This window comes from Cibotium barometz, chromosome 7 (assembly GCF_041138505.1).
Source record: "Cibotium barometz isolate CiBa-2024 chromosome 7, ASM4113850v1, whole genome shotgun sequence".
In the NCBI taxonomy this organism is placed as follows: domain Eukaryota; kingdom Viridiplantae; phylum Streptophyta; class Polypodiopsida; order Cyatheales; family Cibotiaceae; genus Cibotium; species Cibotium barometz.
This window is the reverse complement of record NC_141052.1, coordinates 13805649-13829892: the sequence shown is the minus strand read 5'-3', so window position 1 is coordinate 13829892 and position 24244 is coordinate 13805649. Positions and strand designations below refer to the sequence as shown.

Genomic DNA, 24244 nt, shown 5'->3' with positions numbered 1-24244 from the left:
GCAACTGCTTGCGTGTACAGTTGGCCGCCTGCCTACGTGTACCGCCCGCCTACCTACATGTGTATACCAGCATGCGCAAAAGCAATCTGTTGCCTGCGTACAAAAGCAGTCGCCTACTTGCGCCTGCACACATACTTGCCTGCTTCGCTTACGTGGACTGTGCAACCACTCAAGTGCCTGTTCTCTCCCTCTCTCTCTCTCTTATAGATTCGCACAGCCGACAGGCTGTTCTACTTCTCTCTCACTTCTTACAACAGCCGAGTGGCTTTTCATTTTTCTCTCTCAAACTGTTCACACAGTTGCAAAAAACACATCCAGCCTTTTCGACCTCTTTTTCTCTACCTACCGACTTGCTCATTCACGAGGCTTGCTCTAATACCACTGTCAAATCCCCATAGGATCTCCTCGTAGAACGCTCCTGGTACAAGACTCGAAACCTGCAAACAAACCAAACAAACATGACGGGGGTGCAAGCCTGACTCACCTCCCAACCTTGACAGCCGTGGGCAAGCCCACAAGACGTGGCTGTCCTCACCGAGCCACGAGCTGAGCTAACTAGATGGACATACCGACCAATCTCTACCTCGTGATGTCCCATACCGCTGTCAAATCCCCATAGGATCTCCTCGTAGAACGCTCCCGGCCTCGACTGTATGAAGCAGGTGCACGTCTGCACTAGATCCAGGCTCCTAACCATAGAGCTCTCACAAAGACAACGAGACTCTATATGACTAATGACCAACCTTGGCCACCCTTTTATAGGCTCTTGGTTGGTCATCGGACGTCCACACTTGGGCGCCCGCCCGTCCATACTTGGGCGCCCGCCCGTTAGTCTATCCCTAACTCAGCTCGCAAATCAGCCTGCCTAGCTCTAAGCTTCCCCAAACCTCGAAGCTAGCACACGGTAGATACACACTATGCACATGACAGATCCCCTGCAGCCTGGAGCCGGTACGGGAGCTCTAAGTCACCCCCGTAAGACACTATGCCTTCCTCCATTGGTGTGGGTGCGACCACTGCACCTAGCACGGCTTGGTCTGGACCTTCTTCAAGTTTGAGCTCTTTTTGGCCATGGGACTAAGGGATCCACAACCTATCAGTACCCCAGTCGTGCAACACAAGGACACCTCACAGCCATGGCCGGCCAATCAGTAAGGAGTATGCCCCTTTGACTTAGGGTGGTGGGTTGTTTGGGTGAGGGGACACTCCCAAGGAAGGATGGGAGAACTGGCACCAAGGAAGGGGTGTCTGCAACACCTCCACAGAGACCAAGTGAGTGGCAGCTGGCGCTGGGGAGGTGAAGTCAATGGAAGCACCAGCTCGTTGCTTCAGGCAGTCCCGGGTGTAGTGATACTTGGCCTCGGGGCAGTGACGACACGGGGGTGTCCCTTCTGGATGAGGACATTGACCTTGGTAGTGACCATACTCCCCACAGCAGTAGCATAAAATGGGACAGTTACAGGGAGCAGGTAGGCGGGGGGCAGGGGTGACTGCAAGGGGGCCAAGTGTAGGAGGTGGTGGGCTGGGCATGTGTGGTAGGGGGTGAGGGTGGGTGTGGGTGTGGGTGTGCAGGAAGGGCGGGCGGGTAGATAGGTGTGGGTGCGGGTGCGGGTGATGTGAAATGACCGGCGAGGGGTGGGTTGCAGATGAAACGGTTGCTGGTGATGCAATTGGTGGAAGCCCTTCAAGTAGTAGCAATCCTTGTCCTCATGACCGCCTTTCTCACAGAAAGAGCAGTACTTTTTCCGTGGGCACTCTTGGGGGGAGTGCCCAGAGGCTTGGCAAATGGTGCAATGCACAGTTTTCTTTGCTTCTTGTAGCCCCTTGAGTTCTTCTATCTTCTTCTTTAGCTGGCTTCAGGGCGTCCAGCTCCCTTGTGAGTGTGGCCACAGGGTCGGCTGGTGAGGACATGAGTCCAAAGGCTGAAGGTCACGTTCAAACATCAAACGCGCATTCTCCAATTGAGAGGCCAGCTCTTGGAAGTCCAGTAGGGTTGTAGGTGCAGGCCTGCTTTCTTTGATTTTTTGTTGGGTGACCGGGGCAAGGCTTCCTGTTACTATGCATGGCAGTGTTGATGTGGCACTACCACGTGGTAGGATAACATCGCAGGACAACCTTACAGGCTTGGAACGATGCAACCAGCTTTGGAAAGTAAAAGATTAAAAGCCATGAATCAAGGTCACCCCGGGAACAACCCTCCGGCTCGAGAACCCTTGTTAGTGGTGTTGGGCTGGATTAACATCAAGTTTTCCATGTTCAAAGGCTCCACCTCGGAAGATGGGGATGACCACATGCGGCGCCTCATCTCTATGTGCAAAAGCCGTGGTCTCGAGCAGGAGGATGCCTACTTGGCTTTATTCCCATTCACTCTCGCTGACAAGTGGTTTAGTCAGTTCCGGAGTGATCATTTCGTGGACTGGCTGGCCCACTCTGAGGGACACCTTCCTTCGCACCTTCAGGCCTAGCAACTATGAAAACCGTATTCTCCAAAACTTGCGAAGACTTCAACTCTTGCCCAGGGCGAGAGTGTCTGAGCTGATGACATGGACAAGGGTCTTGGTATCTTGTTTGCCGACCTAGTAGGTGACATCATGGTCAAGCAATAGGGGCTGCAAACGGCATTGTGTTTTTGCAAGTCAACAACCTGTATTTTGATGCTTCGGTGACCCCTCCATGGTCAGCTAAGGCAGCAGACAACCCATTATGTGAAATGACTTGATCTTGGATGAGTATGGCAGACCTCTTGTGGCAACTACACATATTCAATGGGCTGGCTGGGAGACACTCTTCCCCACATTGCGATTGTATAGAGAAAAGTGCATACGTGTGAAGAGAAAACTAAATTAGGGTTTGTTTATTTTGACTTGACAGGAAGATTCAGGGTTTCATGTACCCTCCACGGAAGTTTTGGGCAGATTCTGAGCATAAACCCTAAAACAAAAGAAACCCTAAAAACATCAGGAATCCTTTGTTGTGATACCAATATGATGACACATAAAAAACCTAGTGTTAGGGTTTGTTGGGCAATGGAAGCTCTCACACACACAAAAAGAAAATCGATTAAGAAAGAGAATGGGAGAAGTACTTGCATGTATATTCACACAATCATGATAAGTGACAAGTACACTGGTCTAGGTGTCCTTCACCCCAAATGTCCAAGGGAAAAACCCATAGGACAAAAGTGCCCCTGGATTTAGTGCATGTTCACGTGTAGCACTACATATAGGAGTATGCCTTCAATGATGACAAAACTTCGGCCACAAACAAGTACTATTTCCTCATAATGAATGTAACTTTTTTCTTTTCTTCATTTCATTAGTTGCTATCTAGTATGAACTTTACTCCCTAATGTCTTTATGCATGCCAATTGAACTTTTTAATGTAATCACCATGGTCTCATAAACCCTTGCCATATTTCTTTCAATGCTAATAGATTTCTTTGATATTGCATAAATCAAAACACATTCTAGGATATGCAGTTGCAGGTTTCTCAGTACTAACCCTCTCCATGGGAAAAGATTCACATATTGCAAACACGGATCCTTTGAAAATGGTGTCTGCACTTGAACCATTGCTCAAATTCGCCATGCATTTTCTATTTAGAGATGTGACCCCTTCCAACTGCTCCAGTACCATGTCCCCACCATGAGATTTTTGTCCAGAAAAAGAACTCCAAGTAGATCCTGCAGCAATCGTGTATCAGCACAACAGAAAATGTGGCCACTATAAGTTGTAAAAGTTCTTCTAAATGAAGAGGGGTTCCGCATCCAAACACATCTGAGTAGAAAACCTGAGCACTCTTTACTTTACCATTTCAAAGCTATTTAACAGAGATTACAGAATGAGATGGACAATTACTACCAACATCAAGCAACACATTTGAGCTTCTTGCATACTGAGACAAGAAACCCCAAAAATGTGAACCTTTTAGTCGAAGGTTTACATACTGAGACAAGAGACCCCAAACTGACTAGCGGAGCCATGTCTTATCACACACGCATACAAAAATATATGGTCATAACCACAGTTGGTAAGTCAATCATTTGGCATTCAAAGATGCAACCACAGATGGTAAGTCAACAAATGCTAAATGCAACAGATCCTCACATAACGGCTGGTCACCATGCAGGCAATCCCCTCTTTGGCTTCTGCTGGCTGGCTGGCTGGGAGACTCCTTCAACTTGCAGGCGTCAGGACGAAAGGCCCTTATATAAAACCCACTAGCCCTGATCTGACCAGCCGGTCTCTTTCAAGGCTGTCCAGCCAGTATGCCTCACCCTTGAACAGTGTGAAAGCCGCCATCCCATGTTTCTCCAGTCTACCCACTCAGCAACAACTCCTGTTAGCCATACTTCATCCGTAATGTCCATCCTGTCCATGGTGTAAACTTACCCTAAACCTCTTGCTCAACCAAAGATGCTCCCTGAGGTATCATATATTCTTCTAGTTACACAAAGCTTTGATCGAGTCGGATGTAAGATACAACCAACTCCAGACTATTGACAAACCTGCAGTCCAATCCAGATTAAAAACCAGCACACAAAAGTGGTGGTTCTTCTCTTGACAGTATGGTCCAAGAGTCCTTCTCTTGACAGTATGTCCAAGAGTCCTCAACACTCTTTTTTTTGTGAAACCATTGTTTCATTAAGGATTGTATGGTGCATTCATAGTTGTCCCAAGTTGGGATAGCTACTACTCAGATATCAGAAACAGCGGAAAAACACTTCCAGCTACTGAGAGGAAAGATTTCCAAGATCAAAACAATCTCGGAGTGAAAGGTAAGAGACCTCCTTAAAAAAAGAAAGCATATGATGTCCTTAGGGCTGAAAATCAGCTTATTTCTTGCATGGTAGATCGTCCACAAAGCCCAGTATCTGGTCCAGGAAAGGAAAAGGGTGTAATCTGCCAAGGGTGAAGAAAGCCGGCCGAACATCCAAGAGAATCTCCCTAAGTTGTTGTTGGGAAATCGCAATCTCAAGTGCCCTCACAGTCTGTCCAAGAGAGCATAAGACGAGGGGCATCCCCATAACAAATGAATAACTGTCTCTTGGCGATGAGAACACCTCTTACAAGAGGTAAGTGCAATGTTTCTCTTAGCTAAGAAGGTGTCAACCGGGAATACACCCACAATGCATCTCCACAAGAAAGTCGTTTGAGAGACAATTTGCTCTTCCAAACTACAATCAAAGAGGTCTTCCACCATTGAAGAGGATTGTTAACATCATGCCACAACTGATTTGCATGTGTTTGTATCCAAGGTGGAGGGAGTAAAATTTTATAAGCTCTTAATTGTCGTTAGATGATGGAAAGAAAAAGGAGAGTAACTCGGAAGTTGCCTATCACATTTCCATTCTCTTAATCTTTCCCCATCCTCAAGTGGAGGCACCGGCTAGAAGTCTTGCGAAATAGAACTTAATTCATGCCATATATGACTGTGAAGCATACCCAAATTGTATCTTCTAACAGCCTGTGGAAAGGAGAATACATTGCCTTGATCATCAACAACATCATCAATTAAGCGTACACCAAAGTTGGAGAGGAAGTTCTGGAGGTCTGCCCGACCAAGAAAGATGACAAAGAAGCATTTGCCAGTCATGTATAAGCTTAGTGGAATAACGGCACCTCACAATCCGGCCTTGAAATCTTCCAAATATGACATCTTGGTGAGAAACTATCCAATCCGCCTTTCTTTCTTTTTTTTTGCCCGTAAAAAAGATCCTTCTATTAGCAAACGAAAAAAACAGCCACAAAGGGCTTAGTGCAGCCACGACGGGCTAGATACAAACTCGCCTTATATAAGGGCGGGAAACAAGTGATCATAAGGGGAAGAGATGCTTCTCCTCCGCCTAGTCGCTCTGTGAGAAGAAGGCTATCTCATAATACAGGGAACGGGGAGGCGGGGGAAACAACCACACAGGTGCTCTGTAATGCCAAATGGGGTCACCACCTCTATTTGTGAGGAAAAGGCCAGGCCTCCAAAGTCACAAGAAGACTTCCCGCCGCTTTCGATGCATTCAAAACGTCCCTGTAATCCGCCTTTCTTCCAATGACATGGTAGCAAATATTGAGTATATTCAAGCCTCCATGCATTTGGATGTGCGTATAAGTTCCTTTTTGACTAATCTGACAACCTTTCTCTCTCTTTTTGCCCGCCATAAACATTCCAAAGCTGTGGACATGAAACTGTCAATATCCTTATTTGACCAAGGCATAAGAGACAAGTGGAACTGAACATAAGCCATGATGATGGATTGGACAATACACACCCGTACATGTAATGGCTATGTCAACAGTTTCCAATACTCAATCTTGTGATTCAACTTATCTATGGCACGTTGCCTTTCTTGCTTGAGAGACACTTTACATCCAATAGGATATCCAAGATGCCATGGAGGCAATATGAAACATGGCCAAAGAATGGAATGCCAATCACAATTCTTTAAGAGGCAACAGCTTCGACTTAGTAAAATTAACCTTTAATCTAGCAACTAGTCCATATAGCTTCAAAGCATACATGATTGCATTGACATCATGTTGTGTGTTTCTAGGAAAAAAGATGGAATCATCTCCATACGCTTGACACTAGACCCTGTGATGTCAATACCATGCAGCCTCCCTTCTACAATCAAATTGTGTCACATGCACTCTGCACTCAGTGCATGGTGACAAGATGGCTCATCATCAAAAGTGCAACAGTTGTACAGTTTTAGAACCCAATAGGATGATATTTGTCGTACGCTGTGACCCCATTGTACATCCTCAGTCCAGGATAAGTCAGGCACGAGCTACGTAGGTCATTCCTCAGCCTTAGTGGGTCAGTCAGTCAATCAAGTCCCTTAACCCACTTGGAGAGAATCATTCATGCATGTAGAGTCAGTAGAAGCCTTAGGGTTTGCATCAAAAAGCACTCTGCATCCTGCATCATATGCATTCATATGCCTGTGCATCATTTAGAACATCCCCAAAGCCTTAGGGAATTTACTGGGATTTATCTGGTATTTTTTCCATATTTATTAGTATTTATTTATCATTATTTGCATTATTGGGCATTTATAAATATTAACTTTATTAAATGACCAACCTCCAGTTAGTATAAATAGGCTTGCCTAGAGCCTCTTTTGCTCATTCAGTCTTCATTGTGCTAAGAGCTCTCCTCTCTCTTGCTTTCAGCCCAAGACTAATCCAACCCTAGAGCCCATAAGCTTGCTTCTCCAGCCCTTGAGAAACCCTAGCTTCATTCAGCCCTAGGTGCTTGCATTCAGCCCTGAATTCAGCACTCAGTTCAGGCCCAGATTCAGCATACCCTTCACTCTCAGTTCAACGCCAGTTTGCAGCCTGTATACACCTGCGTTTTCTGACCCAGCAGCAGCAGTGCTGCGTTTCTGATCCAGCCGTACAGCAGCAGCTCCTGCAGTCCCTGTTGCTCATGCGTTTCAGTCCTCAGCCCTCTCTACAGTTCAGCGTTTCTGTCCACAGCAGAATCCAGCCCTGAAGCAACAGTCTACAGCAGTTTCCAGCCTTGAAACAGTTGTTTGCATCAGTGTCCAGCATTCTATGCATCATCAACACATTCAGCAGTCATCTGGTGAAGGTAACTCAGCATTCATATGTGTTTTCAGCATTCTAACAGTGTGTAGAACAGTCCACCTTCTTCTTCTTTGAGCCTCAGGTGTGCAGCCCTTCCTCATGCCCTTGGGAAGAGTGCATAGGCTCGAGATCAAGTCATCGAGGTGTTTCTACAGCAGTGTACAGATCAGCCGCTCTCCGATCCTCCGAGATCTTGCGTTTGGCTTAGCTACAGTCCAAAGTCATTCTCTCTAAAGTAATAAAGCAAATACTATCTCGTTATCGGGATAGGGGACCCTTCAGTGGGTAATTCGGGACCCAATCTGGTGTACAGTGTTCATATCTCTCTCTCTCAACTCTTTAAAGTTTGAAGTAAATGAAATGGATTGCTAAACTCACGAAACTCAGGATACAGAAGACGGTGTGAGCATATTGTGTGACAGGATCAACCAATACAAAGACTTCCGCTGCATATCACCTTTGTATCAGATTCAGATAGTCCACACACACCGTATCCTAGCGTGGGGGCATCCTCGGATGGTTAGATTGCGTTCCGGCACGACCACCGACTTCAGCATCATGTCTACAGGAGAGAGTACTCATCAGCCGGAAGACGTCTCCCCCGAAGGAGACCTTGCTCTTCCGCCTACAGCAGACACCATAGCTCTTCTAAGAGCTCAGAACCAGCTACTCATGGAGCGTCTCCAACTCTTGGAGGCAGCAACAGCACGTCCTTCTACACCTCCAGCAGCACCCGACTACATCTCCCTCTTCTTTCAGATGGAACAACGAAGGAGAGAGGACGAGGCCCGAAGGAGAAGAGAAAAAGAAGAAAGACGCGACTATGAGGAAGCCCAACGCAGGATCGACGAAGACCGGCGTCAGGCTGAACTCGCCGCTCAGGAACACCAACGTGAGCTTGATCGAGAACGTATGTTACTCGAACACCAACGGGAAAAGGAGGCCATACACTTGAGGTATCAGCAGCTCTCCTCAGTCTCCCCAGTCATAGGTGTCACCAGCCAGCATCCCGCAGCAGCAACCACCATCATTCGCAGTCAACCGAATTTCAGCAAGTATGATGGTAAGTGTGATCATTCTTCAGTTAATCAATTTGTTCATCAATTTAATGCTCATTTTCCATTAGCTAGGATCACAGACCCACAAGACAAAGTCCACTTAGCGGCTCCCCATCTCACTGGTGAGGCAGTCACTTGGTGGCAGCATTGGTCTAGTATTCATACTGACCAGGCCACAGGTGTCACAGCCTTTGACTGGGACATCTTTGTCCATGACCTGAAGACCAAATTTCTCCCGCCCCAGTACATGAACGGTCTGAAAGACGAGTTCTATGGACTCAGACAGAACGGTTCCCCAGTGCTTCAGTTTTCCGGTAAGGTTATTACTTTAGCACAGCAGTTAGGGTTATCTGAGCAGGCCAAGATGGAGCAATTCATTCGTGGATTGGACTCCAACATTCGGTTCACAGTTCGTAACTTTGAACCAAGTACATATGACCGGGCTCTGACTCTCGCTCAGAACGAAGAAATGAAGCTCAACGGGGGCAAGCCCAAGCAGACATCTCAGTCCAGTACCAAACCCCAGCAGCAGCAATCAGCTGCACAGTCAGGGAAAGGTAACGCATCTACTAAAGATGCTAAGAAGGACAGCAGTAATAGCTCCAGTTCAGGGGGTAAGAAGGATAAAGAACCTAAGAAAACCCCTGATGAAAAGGCTAAAGCAGGCATTACTGGAGGTTATCTTCCTCCAGAGGAGCAAAAGAAGTATCAGTCAGAAAATAGATGTTTTTTCTGTCATATTATAGGGCATGGTAAGAAGGATTGCCACAAATGGCAAGCGGCACAAGCGGCCAAAGCTCCTTCTGCCACAGCCTCCCCAGCTCCTCCAGCCCCACCTACTACCTCAAATGCAGTTCAACTTTTACCTTCCATGCATCCTATACCATCCGTGGTATTTGATGCTAAGCAGGAGGGTGAGAGCGATGCTGCTCAGAAGAGCCTTATCTGAGCTTATGGCTCTGCCCAGGGCCGACAGTTTATAGTCCTTTTCGATATGGGTAGTTCTGAAGACGCCATCTCTCTCCAGTTGGCTAATAAATTGAACTGCACTTTAGTCCCATATCATCTGGATGTGGACGGGTTTACACCTGGTCTTCACACCCACATTTCCCAGAAGGCACAGCAATTTGCCTTTGAAGCTCAGAAGGCCTCATTTCAACGAGATTTCATCGTCTCACCTTTGCTAGGGTGTGACATGATCTTAGGAATTCAGTGGTTCCGTCAGTATGAGCCTATTCCCAATTGGGGGCAAGACACTTTTACTATTTGTAAAGGTTTTCCTGAGCCTGTCATGATTCGGGGAGATAGAAGCATTCTTGGCATCCCATTGATTTCGCATCTCCAGGCCCGACGAGCTATCCACAAGGGAGCAGAAGGAGCACTTCTTTATGTTCGTGCTCAAACAGCCCCTCCCTCATTAGTAGCATCCCTTACATCTTCAGTCCTTCAGTTAGCAGACCTCCTATCCAGACACCAGGACATTATGCTTAGGGACAATCTCCCACCCAGTCTCCCACCCTCTCGCCTTGAGGACCATCACATTGATTTGGTCCCTGGATCAGACCCTCCTAGCAGGTTTCCCTATCGTCTTTCCAAGACTTCAGAGGGCGAGTTGGAAAAGCAGTTATCTGAGCTTCTCCGAGCCGGATTCATTCGGCCTTCTTCCTCCCCATTTGCTGCACCTATCCTATTTGTCCAAAAGAAGGACAAGTCTGCACGCCTTTGTGTAGACTACCGGGCATTAAACAAACTCACTATCAAGAAAAAGTTTCCTATGCCCAGGATAGAGTACATTTTGGAGCGTTTAGACGGTGCTAAGTTTTTCACTAAGATCGACCTCAAGAGTGGTTACCATCAGGTCCGCATTTTTGAAGCTGACATTCCAAAAACAGCTTTCAGGACAGAGCGTGGTCACTACGAGTTCGTAGTCATGCCTTTTGGGCTTACAAATGCACCCGCAACGTTCAATAAGATGATGTCTAGGATTTTCGCAGTCCACATTGGGAAGTGTGTTTTCATATTCCTTGATGACATACTAGTCTTCTCAGCCACTGCGGAGCAGCATGAGAAAGATGTGGAGAAAGTCTTGCAACTTTTGCGAGATAATCAGCTCTACATAAACGCCAAAAAGTCTATCTTTGGTGTTAAGGAAGTTCAGTATTTGGGCTACATCATCGGTTCCGATGGGATTAGACTGGACCCCTCAAAGGTTCAGGAGATCTTAGATTGGGATATTCCTAAGACCGCCCAAGAAATCCGTTCATTCGTAGGTCTTTGTCAGGCCTATAGCACACATGTCCATCAGTCTTCCAACCTTGCAGCACCTCTTACCGACTTGCTCAAGGGGGTGAAGACTCGCAAGCAGAAAGTCTCAGTTACAGGTAAGGCACTTGATGCATTCCGTGCACTCCAGAAAGCTGCCTCAGAAGCACCTGTTTTAAAGTTAGCATCATGGGACGAACCTTTCGAGGTCATCACCGATGCCAGCAATGTAGCCATAGGTGCAATCCTCCAGCAGGACAATAGACCCGTGGCATATTACAGCAGAAAGTTGGATGTCGCCGAAAAGAATTATTCGGTATATGACAAAGAGCTTTTGGGTGTGATCACAGCGCTCAATCATTAGAAGCCTTTTCTTTATGGACAAGCTTTCACAGTGAAAACAGACCACCAAGCACTTAAGTGGCTTCAGACTATGCCAAGTGCCCAGTGGAGTGATCGACAGGCCAGGTGGAGTCAAATCTTCCAACAGTTTGGAGGTATGATTGAATACATCCCTGGTAAGCATAACCCAGTAGCAGATGCTCTCAGTCGAAAGTCCAGCATCCAGGCAGTCCAAGAAGCTACCATTCTCGAAATCACGGGGAAGGACTTGGATAGTATGAAAGATCAATATGTCGACTCCCCTGAGTTTGGTACTCAGTATAGTTTGGCCCTCACTTCTGAGCCTGGCCACTATTCAGTACAGAACGGTTGGTTGTTCTACAAGAACCGTCTCTGTGTTAGTCGAGAAAAGCGTTCCGCTCTTCTCCATGATGCCCATGACTCCTTAGTTGGAGGACATAGGGGTATCAACAGTACCCTCGAGAAATTAGAACGGTCCTTTTATTGGCCAAAGATGAGGCGTGATGTCTATGCACATGTACAAGCCTGTAAGATTTGTCAAAAAGTCAAGGTTTCCCATACAAAGAAGGCAGGTTTACTTCAACCTTTGCCTATCCCCGACGGACCTTTCATCGACATATCTATGGACTTTGTAGGGCCTCTACCAGCATCCACTAGATCCCGTAACACTCAGTGTTTTACCATTGTGGATCGCTTCAGTAAGTTCTGCATGCTCATCCCATGCAAGCATACGGCCACAGCCGAGGACGTAGCCCGTCTGCTTCTCAAGCATTGGTATCCAATTTGTGGTTTGCCTAGCACCATAACATCAGATAGAGATTCCAAGTTTACCTCACATTTCTGGAGGGCATTATTTGAAAACTTTGGAACTATGCAGCGGAAGTCTTTGTATTGGTTGATCCTGTCACACAATATGCTCACACCGTCTTCTGTATCCTGAGTTTCGTGAGTTTAGCAATCCATTTCAATACTTCAAACTTTAAAGAGATGAGAGAGAGAGAGATGAGAACTGTACACCAGATTGGGTCCCGAATTACCCACTGAAGGGCCCCTATCCTGATAACGAGATAGTATTTGCTTTATTACTTTAGAGAGAATGACTTTGGACTGTAGATAAGCCAAACGCAAGATCTCGGAGGATCGGAGAGCTGCTGATCTGTACACTGCTGTAGAAACACCTCAATGACTTGATCTCGAGCCTATGCACTCTTCCCAAGGCATGAGGAAGGGCTGCACACCTGAGACTGAGAGAAGAAGAAGGTGGACTGTTCTACACTATGTTAGAATGCTGAAAACACATATGAATGCTGTGTTACCTTCACCAGATGACTGCTGAATGTGTGGATGATGCACAGAAGGCTGGACACTGATGCAAACAACAGATTCACGGCTGGAAACTGCTGTAGACTGAATCTTCAGGGCTGGAATCTGCTGTGGACAGAAACGCTGAAGTGTAGAGAGGGCTGAGGACTGAAACGCATGAGAAACAGGGGCTTGCAGGCTGCTGCTATACGGCTGGATGAGAAACGCATACTGCTGTACTGCTGTGCAAAAACGCAGGCTGCAAACTGCTGATTTCTGGCGTGGAACTGAGCTGAAGGGTATGCTGAATCTCGGCCTGAACTGAGGCTGAATCAGGGCTGAATGCAGGCACCTAGGGCTGGCTGAAGCTATGGATCTCAAGGGGCTGGAGAAGAAAGCTTATGGTCACTAGGGCTGGATTAGTCTTGGACTGAAAGCAAGAATGAGGAGAACTCTTAGCACAATGAAGACTGAATGAGGAAAAGAGGCTCTAGGCAAGCCTATTTATACTAACTGGAGGTTGGTCATTTAATAAAGTTAATATTTATAAATGCCCAATAATGCAAATAATGATAAATAAATACTAATAAATATGGGAAAAATACCAGATAGATCCCAGTAAATTCCCTAAGGCTTTGGGGATGTTCTAAATGATGCACAGGCATATGTATGCATATTATGCAAGATGCAGAGTGCTTTCTGATGCAAACCCTAAGGCTTCTATTGACTCTATATGCATGAATGATTCTCTCCAAGTGGGTTAAGGGACTTGACTGACTGACTGACCCACTAAGGCTGAGGAATGACCTACGTAGCTCATGCCTGACTTATCCTGGACTGAGGATGTACAATGGGGTCACAGCGTACGACAAATATCATCCTACTGGGTTCTAAAACTGTACAAATGTTGCACTTCTGATGATGAGCCATCTTGTCACCATGCACTGAGTGCAGAGTGCATGTGACATTCCCTCCTGATTAGCTTGGCGGCAGGTTCATGGCTTCCAAGTAGTCCGCCAAAAACTGGGGGTACTCCTGGAAGAACTCCTCGTCGTGCCATACGGGTTCGTGGGTACCTCCATCTCGGAACTTCGTATAGAACTGACGAATCCGTCAACCGGAACCATGCTTCCATCGATGAAGAAGGATCTGCTCAGGCTCAATAACTTCTGCCTCGTCTACCACGTCTGGCTGCTGTTCATCTGAAACATCAAACACTTCTGGACCAACATATGGTTTTAGCCAAGAAACATGGAAAACATCATGCATTGTCCAACTGGCAGGCAACTTTAACTTCATTGAGACATCACTTATCTTCTTAACTATTGGAAAAGGGCCAAAACTACGGAATGAAAGCTTGGGACAACGTTTGCCCACTTGTTTCAATCTCTGCTTCACGATACGCAAATAGACCCAATCCCCTCCCTTGAAGTGGACATCTCGTCTAGATTTATTTGCATGTCTGCTATATGCTTCCTGAGCTTTGGTCAAGCGGTCTTTGACTGACTCAATGATCTCAGAAAATGCTTCCGTGGTTTTATTAGCCTCTAAAGATGGAGACACCATTCTCGTCAAAAGAGAAGAAAAACGGCGACCAAAGGCTGCTTCATATGGAGTCCGTCCGACACTGGATGAATGAGTGTCGTTCAAGATAGCTTGGACCAACGGAAGATAGTGCTCCCATTTGGACTGCTGGTCATGACAGTATGACTTGAGGACATCAAAGGCCAACTGATTATAAATTTCTGTCTGGCCATCTGTCTGGGGATGGAATGCACTAGACAACTGCAACTTAGTTCAAAAATTTTCAAATAATGCCCTCCAAAAATGCGAGGTAAACTTGGAATCTTTGTCTGATGTTATGGTGCTAGGCAAACCACAAATTGGATACCAATGCTTGAGAAACAGACGGGCTACGTCCTCGGCTGTGGCCGTATGCTTGCATGGGATGAGCATGCAGAATTTACTAAAGCAATCCACAATGGTAAAACACTGAGTGTTACGGGATCCAGTGGATGCTGGTAGAGGCCCTACAAAGTCCATAGATATGTCGATGAAAGGTCCGTCGGGGATAGGCAAAGGTTGAAGTAAACCTGCCTTCTTTGTATGGGGAACCTTGACTTTTTGACAAATCTTACAGGCTTGTACATGTGCATAGACATCACGCCTCATCTTTGGCCAATAAAAGGACCGTTCTAATTTCTCGAGGGTACTGTTGATACCCCTATGTCCTCCAACTAAGGAGTCATGGGCATCATGGAGAAGAGCGGAACGCTTTTCTCGAGTAACACAGAGACGGTTCTTGTAGAACAACCAACCGTTCTGTACTGAATAGTGGCCAGGCTCAGAAGTGAGGGCCAAACTATACTGAGTACCAAACTCAGGGGAGTCGACATATTGGTCTTTCATACTATCCAAGTCCTTCCCCGTGATTTCGAGAATGGTAGCTTCTTGAACTGCCTGGATGCTGGACTTTCGACTGAGAGCATCTGCTACTGGGTTATGCTTACCAGGGATGTATTCAATCATACCTCTAAACTGTTGGAAGATTTGACTCCACCTGGCCTGTCGATCACTCCACTGGGCACTTGGCATAGTCTGAAGCCACTTAAGTGCTTGGTGGTCTGTTTTCACTGTGAAAGCCTGTCCATAAAGAAAAGGCTTCCAATGTTTGAGCGCTGTGATCACACCCAAAAGCTCTTTGTCATATACCGAATAATTCTTTTCGGCGACATCCAACTTTCTGCTGTAATAAGCCATGGGTCTATTGTCCTGCTGGAGGACTGCACCTATGGCTACATTGCTGGCATCGGTGATGACCTCGAAAGGTTCGTCCCATGATGCTAACTTTAATACAGGTGCTTCTGAGGCAGCTTTCTGGAGTGCACGGAATGCATCAAGTGTCCAGCATTCTATGCATCATCAACACATTCAACAGTCATCTGGTGAAGGTAACTCAGCATTCATATGTGTTTTCAGGATTCTAACAGTGTGTAGAACAGTCCACCTTCTTCTTCTTTGAGCCTCACGTGTGCAGCCCTTCCTCATGCCCTTGGAAAGAGTGCATAGGCTCGAGATCAAGTCATCGAGGTGTTTCTATAGCAGTGTACAGATCAGCCGCTCTTCGATCCTCCGAGAACTTGCGTTTGGCTTAGCTACAGTCCAAAGTCATTCTCTCTAAAGTAATAAAGCAAATACTATCTCGTTATCGGGATAGGGGGCCCTTCAGTGGGTAATTCGGGACCCAATCTGGTGTACAGTGTTCATATCTCTCTCTCTCAACTCTTTAAAGTTTAAAGTAAATGAAATGGATTGCTAAACTCACGAAACTCAGGATACAGAAGACGGTGTGAGCATATTGTGTGACAGGATCAACCAATACAAAGACTTCCGCTGCATATCACAAATTGTCCATGTATAAGAGCAATGCGTGAGTAGCTATCACATAAAGCAAGGCACTCAATGGACATCCCTGTCTCATGGATCGTCCTAGCTTCCATATTGGGTTGTCCCTTCCTCATACAACTAATATATGATATTCCTCATTTTTGGACCAAAACCCATTTCGTCCATCACTTGAGCTATGAATTGCCATTGAACACTGTCAAAAGCCTTTTCAATATCTATTTGCATGATGAGTACATCCTAATTCATGTATTTAGCAGCTAGTCCATATAGCTTCAAAGCATTCATGATTACATTGACATCATGTTGTGTGTTTCTAGGAAAAAAGATGGAATCATCTCCATACGCTTGACACTAGCTCCTATGATGTCAATACCATGTAGCCTCCCTTCTACAATCAAATTGTCCATCTATAAGAGCAATGGGTGAGTAGCTATCACATAAAGCAAGGCACTCAGTGGACATCCCTGTTTCACGGATCGTCCTAGCTTCCATATTGGGCTGTCCCTTCCTCATACAACCAATATATGATATTCCTCATTTTTGGACCAAAACCCATTTCGTCCATCACTTGAGCTATGAATTGCCATTGAACACTGTCAAAAGCCTTTTCAATATCTATTTGCATGATGAGTACATCCTAATTCATGTATTTAGCATATTCAATGCCTGTATAGGCATTTGCAAAATGTATGTGGAAAAAGAGGCCCCAACGGTTCCATTGGTATGTCTCTTAATGCCTTGGAGAGTCACACTGCATCCAAGGATGCCATCGATGAGTACCTCCTATCATTGGGAGATGCCAATCGGTGTGAGTGCGGTGCCTGCTGCTGGCACGTGCACCTCCCGTGTATCCATTGGTGCGCTTCTGAAAGATTCCTTGGAGATCCGTTGTTTCGACCACTACACGATCCAACCAGGATGGCCCAAGATGACCCAGCTGGATGGCCCAACGATGACCCAGCCGGATGGCCCAACATTGTCCAACCACGATGATGGCCCACGATGATCCAGCAAGGACCCCAGCATGGCTAACCACTATAGCTAATGGTGGATCCACCTGAATGGTTGGTTAGGGTATGGAGGACACACCAAAGATGGGCAGGCAGGTTGTGTGCAGCAGAGCAAGTGGACAATGGAGTTCCCACTGAGACCAACCGGGTGGTTGGAACTGTTTGGAAGGTGAAGTCGGTTGAGGTGATGCCCATTGTTTGGAGCAAACCAGGGTGAAATGATGTGGATTCTAAGTAGTGCCACAAGGTGGTGTGCCTTCGGGAAGGGGGCACCGGCTTTGGTAGTGGCCATACTCCCCTCATCAATAACAAAGGATGGGGCAATTACAGGGTTTCTTAAGGGGGGAAAAGGGGGGGAAAGAGGAGGGGGGGGGGGGGGGGGGCGAGGGGCGGGTGTTGGTGGTATGGGGACTTCTGCCATAGGTGCTGGTGCAAGGGGGTTGGGAATGAGTGGCGGAAGGTGGGCCACCTCAGAAGTAGGTTGGCAAAGGGGGGGTGTGACAACATGGAAGGTTGGCGGGGCAGTGAGAGAAGTAGCGGCATACTGGGTGGGGTTAGGAGTTGTTGATGAGACACATATGGAGCTTGTTGCTGGTGAAGTTGACAGATCCCTTCAGATAATAACAGTCTTTGACTTCATGTCCCCCCTTCTCACAAAAAGAGCAATACCTCCTCTTTAGGCATTCCTAGACGGTGTGTCCAAGAGGCTAGCATGTGGCACACCACAACCCCTTCTTCGCTTCTTGTTGGGTCTTCATTTTTCTAATCTCTTTCTTACGTTGCAGCGTAGTGCCTTCCTCATTTTGAGACTTCTGGCTCCCTTTAAGTGCCTCCGATTCCCACTTCAATTGAGTCACTAGGTCATCGAGTGGGTTTGTTGCAAGAGGTGCACAACCCACATCATGCTCAAACATGAGGCGTGCGCTTTTTAGCTGGGAGGCTAGTTCTTGGAACTCCAACAAGGTAGTTGGTGCCCGCCAACTCTCCCTAGTCTTCTACTAGGGCTGTGTCACCATTGACGCACCATGAAGTCCCCAAGGTAAGCCAGTAGGTAAGCCATGAGTTTTGAACAATCCCTGGAAATAATTGCAATTTCCCTAGCTCCTAGAGAAGGCGGTCCTCAAAGTTACTAAATCACAAGGCGAGTTCCTTGAAAAGAGGATGGCTCTCCGAGGCACTAAGACCTATCTAGGAGACAATCTCACACCCTTGCAACTGTAGCACCGAAAGATGGGGATGGCCAAGGTCAAGGAGGCCAAGAAGGCAAGTAGATGGGCAATCTACCAGAACAGCAGGGTCATCATCGCACATAAACACCCCACATGACAGCACAGGGTCTATGAGACCATAGATACATTGAGGATGGCAATATCGAATTGCGAAAATACTCTATGGTTAGACACAAGAGGCTTCAGAGACTAATAAAAATACAGAAATTATCTTTTGCACATAAACTCATAAAAGCCCCAAGAGAGGGCTACCCAAGGTGGCCAGTTATACCTAGGAGTCATCCTTTAGAGGAAAGACTTGCACCACTAGAGGGATGAGTGGTTCCAAAGGAGTGGCATGCTTGTTTCGGCCTCATCGAAGATAGATGCTATCAGTAGTCGGACAGGACGAGGAGGACCGCTTTATGTGGATGTGATAAGACAAGGCCGACGTGAGAATGATGCATATTGCAATATGCTACTTCCCACCCAAGACATCAGTATTCAGTCAGAAAGAGGGGGAGTCCCCATATGCACCATTATTTGCAGATATTGTAGAGTTCTCCCATTAAGGAGAAGTCCTCTTGTTGGTAGACTTTAATGACGGACAACTGGGGAATAGGTATAGATGTATGACTTCACGGGAGATGCCATTCTGTTGTCAGGGATTGACTTGGTTGAAATAGGCCCTACAGAGGGCCAACTATAATATGCGGAAGGCAACAGCATATGGTAGACACTTCTTGGAGTTGGAGGATGCATGAGTTGGTTATATTTATGAGGGTGCCCAAAAGGCCATAGTCGCACAGCCTTAACATATTTCCCGCAAACGGAGGATTACCCCGTGACTTTACGAGACCATATATGGCTGAGTGTGTGCACCCAGCGGCCTCCTGGGAGAACTATTGGGGTCAAGCCGTAGATACATAGTGAGCTTCTGCGTAGGGCCAGTGATAGAGAAATAAATGGAAGAAAGAGAAAATTGCATGACCAAGTGACGTGATGGATTGATATGATAAAGACTTCACAAAGTACAATGCTTTTGAAGCTTGGGAGTAGCCTTACCTTTTAACACATACGCAGGACACATGTTACACACACAGGATATACACATACTAATGAAATGTGGCACACTTATCCATGATTACACACATGAGATGCTCACAGACGTGAAGCTCCCAAACACCCAGCACAAGCAAGACCACCCATTCTCACCTACACTCTTCGGTCAATGTATTGAAGAGATTGCAGTATTTGTGGACAGTTTCAGAGGTCAGTGAGAATAGGCAAAGCTGCCTATTCTCTTCTTCTTTTTTTGTAAAACCATTGTTCTATTACTTTACTGAACAGAGAGAAGCACCCTCATGAGAGTGTTTCTCGTCAATTCACAAAATTAAAAACAGTGGAAAAAAAAATCTAGATAATATCTGATCCAGCTGTTGGAGCCGATGGAGTCATCATGTAAGGATTGGTGCAATTATTGACAGAAGTAGTAATATTTGTCAATCGGAGGTAACTGGGAAGCCCCAAAATTTTGTCCATTCCCAAAAAGGAGCCATCCTTTCTAATCTCCTCTCATATCTACCAAAAATCGAGAAGTTCCTAGTGAAATGTGTACCAAGAAATCTAGCAATCAAACACAGATAAACTATGCAAGAAATCATGGGTGTCAATACAGCGCCATAGCAAGTGTTGGACGGTCTCATTAGAGCACGAGCACCGTGAGCATTGAGCAGTAGTAATCTTTCTTTTTGCAAAAGTTTTGCCAAAAAGAAGTACTCCTATAATACATCTCTAGAAGAATACTCGCTAATTTACTTTTCCATATTTTCTACGAAGTTTGTTTCCACCAGTTTGCCAACTTATTCATATGCCATAACATGTTTGCATGGTCCAGGAACCAAGGCTACAGAATGATCAGTCTGTAGACTCTTCCTGTTGTGATTTGTGAGAGAAAATTTTATTGAAACAAGTGTTTCCTGTCTTTGTAAGTTCCAATCTTCAAGTCTACTATGTTGAGGGTCAAGTAATATATATATACCTAGATGAATCTAGGAACATGCCCAAATTCACCTTATAAGAAAGTGCAATTTATAACCTCATAGTAGTTATCCACAAGACAATAAACCATCAACTCCATCATGCATAGTATGGACTAGATAGTAGATACTATGACATCCCCACTAACGTCATCAATGCCCAATAGTGGGTGTAGAACTTGGTATCAATATATGCTCCCACACACACACACCCCACGCGCACACAAAGCATACATTCATACAAAGGTCAAGTAACACATTCTCAAAGGGCTGTAGTCAAATCCCATCTTCTTCGAGCCTGTGGAAAAGGATAAACAGGGCCCTCAGGGGATATGACATCTTGGACACTACATATTGCTTTAATATACAAGAAATAAGATGGTCAAGATGTTGTAGTCGCTAATGGAGCAGCAGAAGCTCTACTCCAATGTATAATTTCATGCCTCAATAAATTTCCTATCTATGGAGGCCTTCCATACAAATGCAAATATTAGACATTGAAATGGACTTGGACTTGGATCTGGATCTGGATCTGGACTTGGCCTTGGACTTGGATCTGGATCTCGATATTGGATTTGGTACTAGCCCGGTGAGAGATTCTTGTGGGTCATCCCCGTGGTGTGCTCGGCGTCAGAGATCTCGTGCCTCGACACCAACTTTAACTTAGGCATATTTGTTTGCTTTTGTATTCATTGATTGTATTCAATGTGCCCATGGATTGTTCCTGAATAAATTCTTGAAAGGGGGCGAGACCTGTTCCCCGCTTTGTGGTCCCTATTTTCTTCTCTCTCTTCTCTCTCTCTCTCTCTCTATCACTATCTTTTGGATACGTGGTTTGAGTCTGTCATGGCATGCCCCACTGGGCTTACAGTGGTATCAAAGCAGGATTTCTCTTTAAGAAACTTTCTTGGGGTTACAGAACCATGGCAAGAATAGAGGAGTACCAATAGCCTAATGAAGGGAACAACTATGAGGCCAATCCAAGACTTTAGGATGGGAACCAAGGTCATTAGAAGAGTACCATCACCTTCAATAGTTCAAGCAATTCCTCAAAGACGAAGAAGTCCTTGCTTGGAGAACCAAGAGGATAGAGGACTAAAGAAGGGCTCAAATGTTTAAAGATTTCATCAAGGATCGAGCCACCAAAGCCGAAGGCCTATCTTCGGGCCAAAGGAGTCACCATTGCAAAAGAATCTAAAGCAACCCCGTCTATTTCCAATGGAGGAAAACAGGGAGGTTATTCCCAAGCCTACTTTCTCAGATGCACTTCTTTGGGACAGGTAAGGCAAAGGAGACTACATCAACCGGCAAGATGGACTTCAAGCCGAGAAAGACGAGCGTCAATTTTAATGCTTTTCAAGAAAAGCAAGATACCCAGAAAGCTTTATCTTTGTCAAGCAATTTGATGGTGCTTTTGGAGGTGACGACTACTCCGAGAAGTCAAAGCTTTGCATGGTTCGTATGCATTTGAAGGATTCCGCCTTAAATAGGTGGTTAAAAGTAGTACAAGAAGGGACTAAGCCGAAGACATGGACCAACTTCAAGACTTTGTTCAACAAGAAATTTCCACCCGCAAACTTTGAAGCTGACGTGCAGAAGGAATGGGATGAGGTAAAGCAAAAAGTTGGTGAGGATGTGGCATCATACCTTAACAACTTTTTAGCAGTTTCTTTGAAGTTTACTTCTTATACCCCCATTCCATCACTAATGGAAATGCGTAAGTTTGTCAATGGATTGCAACCTGAGCTTATGCAAGCAATTAACATGGCAGGACCAAAAACATTGGAAGAAGCTCAAGACAAAGTTTTACAAGCCGAGACCTTGTACATGCCTTGGATACACGGCAAGACAAAGAACGACAATCCGAATCCACCTCAAAGGAAGAATTTTAAAGATCGATCCCCATCAAGAGCCGAGTCTCAAAGAGAAGGAGTGGAGTGAGGAAAAACCTCCACTCTTTCGAAGAAGATAGTCCCTCAAGCAACGTGAAGAATATGCCAAAGGGAGGTGGTTTCAATGTGGAAAGAAGACTCTTGGCTGCAAATTGTCTTGACAAGCTAAAGCAAGAAGCCAGACAGATCGGCAGATCATCAGATTGACATCATGCCACGGAGTTCATCAAGTGGTTTGCAGTGGATGCTAGACCATTGCAAGTTTTGACAAGAGAAAGTCGTGGGATCTTTGTGACCAAAGTTGGAACAGAATCCTTTGAAGCATTGAGATTTATGCTAGCAAAGGACCGGTGTTGGTTATTCTAGACCCTTTCTGTGGTTGAACATGATGAGTTTGCATTAGAGCAGTCTTGAGCCAAGAAGGCCATGCCATGGCCTATGAACGTCAAAGACAACAAGGAAGCAGATGCTTTATCTCGGAGACCCCTAAGCCATGCGGTTTCTATGGGTTACCATATGGATTTCGCTTAGATGAAGGATCCTTATGCTACCAAAGAGGATTTCAAAGATGTTTTCGAACGAGTTGCAAAATAGAGATTTGGTGACTTTTTATCTCATCAAGCCGGGTTTTCTTATGATACAAACCCAGGTTTTGTGTGACACAAGGAATTGCGGCCAAAGTAATAGAAGATTGCCATGCTCGTCCTACCTCGGGCATGGAGACACCTTGACTACACTTCAAGCTTTGGAGAGCTACTTCTATTGGCCTGCTATGAGAATGGACATTGAACTTTATGATTCGAGAATGTTTGGTTTGTCAGAAGGTCAAGTTTGATCGACAAACACCAGTAGGACTATTGCACCCATTGAATGGTCTATGGGAGAACATTGCTATGAATTTTATCTTTGGATTGCCAAAGTCAGGATTCCGGAATGATGGAATATGGACTATTATTAATAGATTCAGTAAGCAAGCCGATTCCCGTGAAGAAGACTATCCGCACAGAGCATATGGCGAGATTGTTTATTCAACACATTTTCAAACATCACAGATTACCCAAATCCATTGTAGGGAATGGAATTTTCCTCGGACTCCTTGCTTCTTTTGGAGAGCTCTTTTTAACAACATGAGGACCTTATCATCCTCAAACAGATGGACAAAGTGAGATTGCAAACCTCACTATTTTGGCCAAAGTCAGGATTCTGGAATGATGAAATATGGACTATTATTAATAGATTCAATAAGCAAGCCCATTATATTCCCGTAAAGAAGACTATCCGCACAGAGCATATGGCAAGATAGTTTATTCAACACATTTTCAAACATCACGGATTACCGAAATCCATTGTAAGGGATGGAATTCCTCGGACTACTTGCTTCTTTTGGAGAGCTCTTTTTAACAACATGAGGACCTTATCATCCTCAAATAGATGGACAAAGTGAGATTGCAAACCTCACTATTTTGGATATGCTAAAGTGTTATGCTCTCAAAGCAAAGGACCAATGGGAGAAGTACTTGCCATTGGTTGAGTTTGCTTACAACAACACCATTCACTCCTCTATAGGTAAAGCTCCTTTTCAGATTATCTATGGCAAACCATTGTTTTTGCCCATTCTAAAGACCAAGAAAGCGACCTTCCATGTGGACGAGTTTGTTCAAGATTTGGATATAGCCTTTACACAAGTTCGAAGGGCTATTGACACATCTCAAGCCAACCAAAAGAAAGTTGCAGATAAGCACAGAAGGAAGGTCACATTTGAAGAAGGGGATTGCATTTTATTGCGATTTGAAAATGCCAAAATTAGAAAGTCTAAAGCTAAGAAGCACAAGGAACCCAAGCTTGCCCCCAAATACTATGGACCTTTTCACGTTACTGAGAAGATCAACTATGTATACTATCGATTAGACCTTCCAGATCATTGAAGGATACATCTGGAGGTAGATAATGTACTTGAAACATATGGATATCCATGGAACATATGGATGTGCTTGAAACACTTGCAGACCGCAGTTGAGGACAACTGCGATATAAGTGGAAGAGAATGTACCTATTTGTGCCTTCTAACCCTATTTCACATGATGAAACCCATGCCCGGACACCAAACACGTGGAA

The 24244-nt window shown here is 45.5% G+C and overlaps 1 protein-coding gene across 4 annotated transcripts in view; it reads right to left on the bottom strand.

The window, feature by feature from the left end:
• The window catches only part of LOC147636707 (uncharacterized), a 69625-nt gene that overhangs the window by 31897 nt on the left and 13484 nt on the right, over window positions 1-24244 (bottom strand). For all 4 annotated transcript variants that reach the window (XM_086800188.1, XM_086800189.1, XM_086800186.1 and 1 more), the window contains one exon: window positions 3502-3683. In XM_086800188.1, the coding sequence (XP_086656314.1) occupies window positions 3502-3683 (182 nt within the window). The remainder of the gene's footprint in view (window positions 1-3501; window positions 3684-24244) is intronic.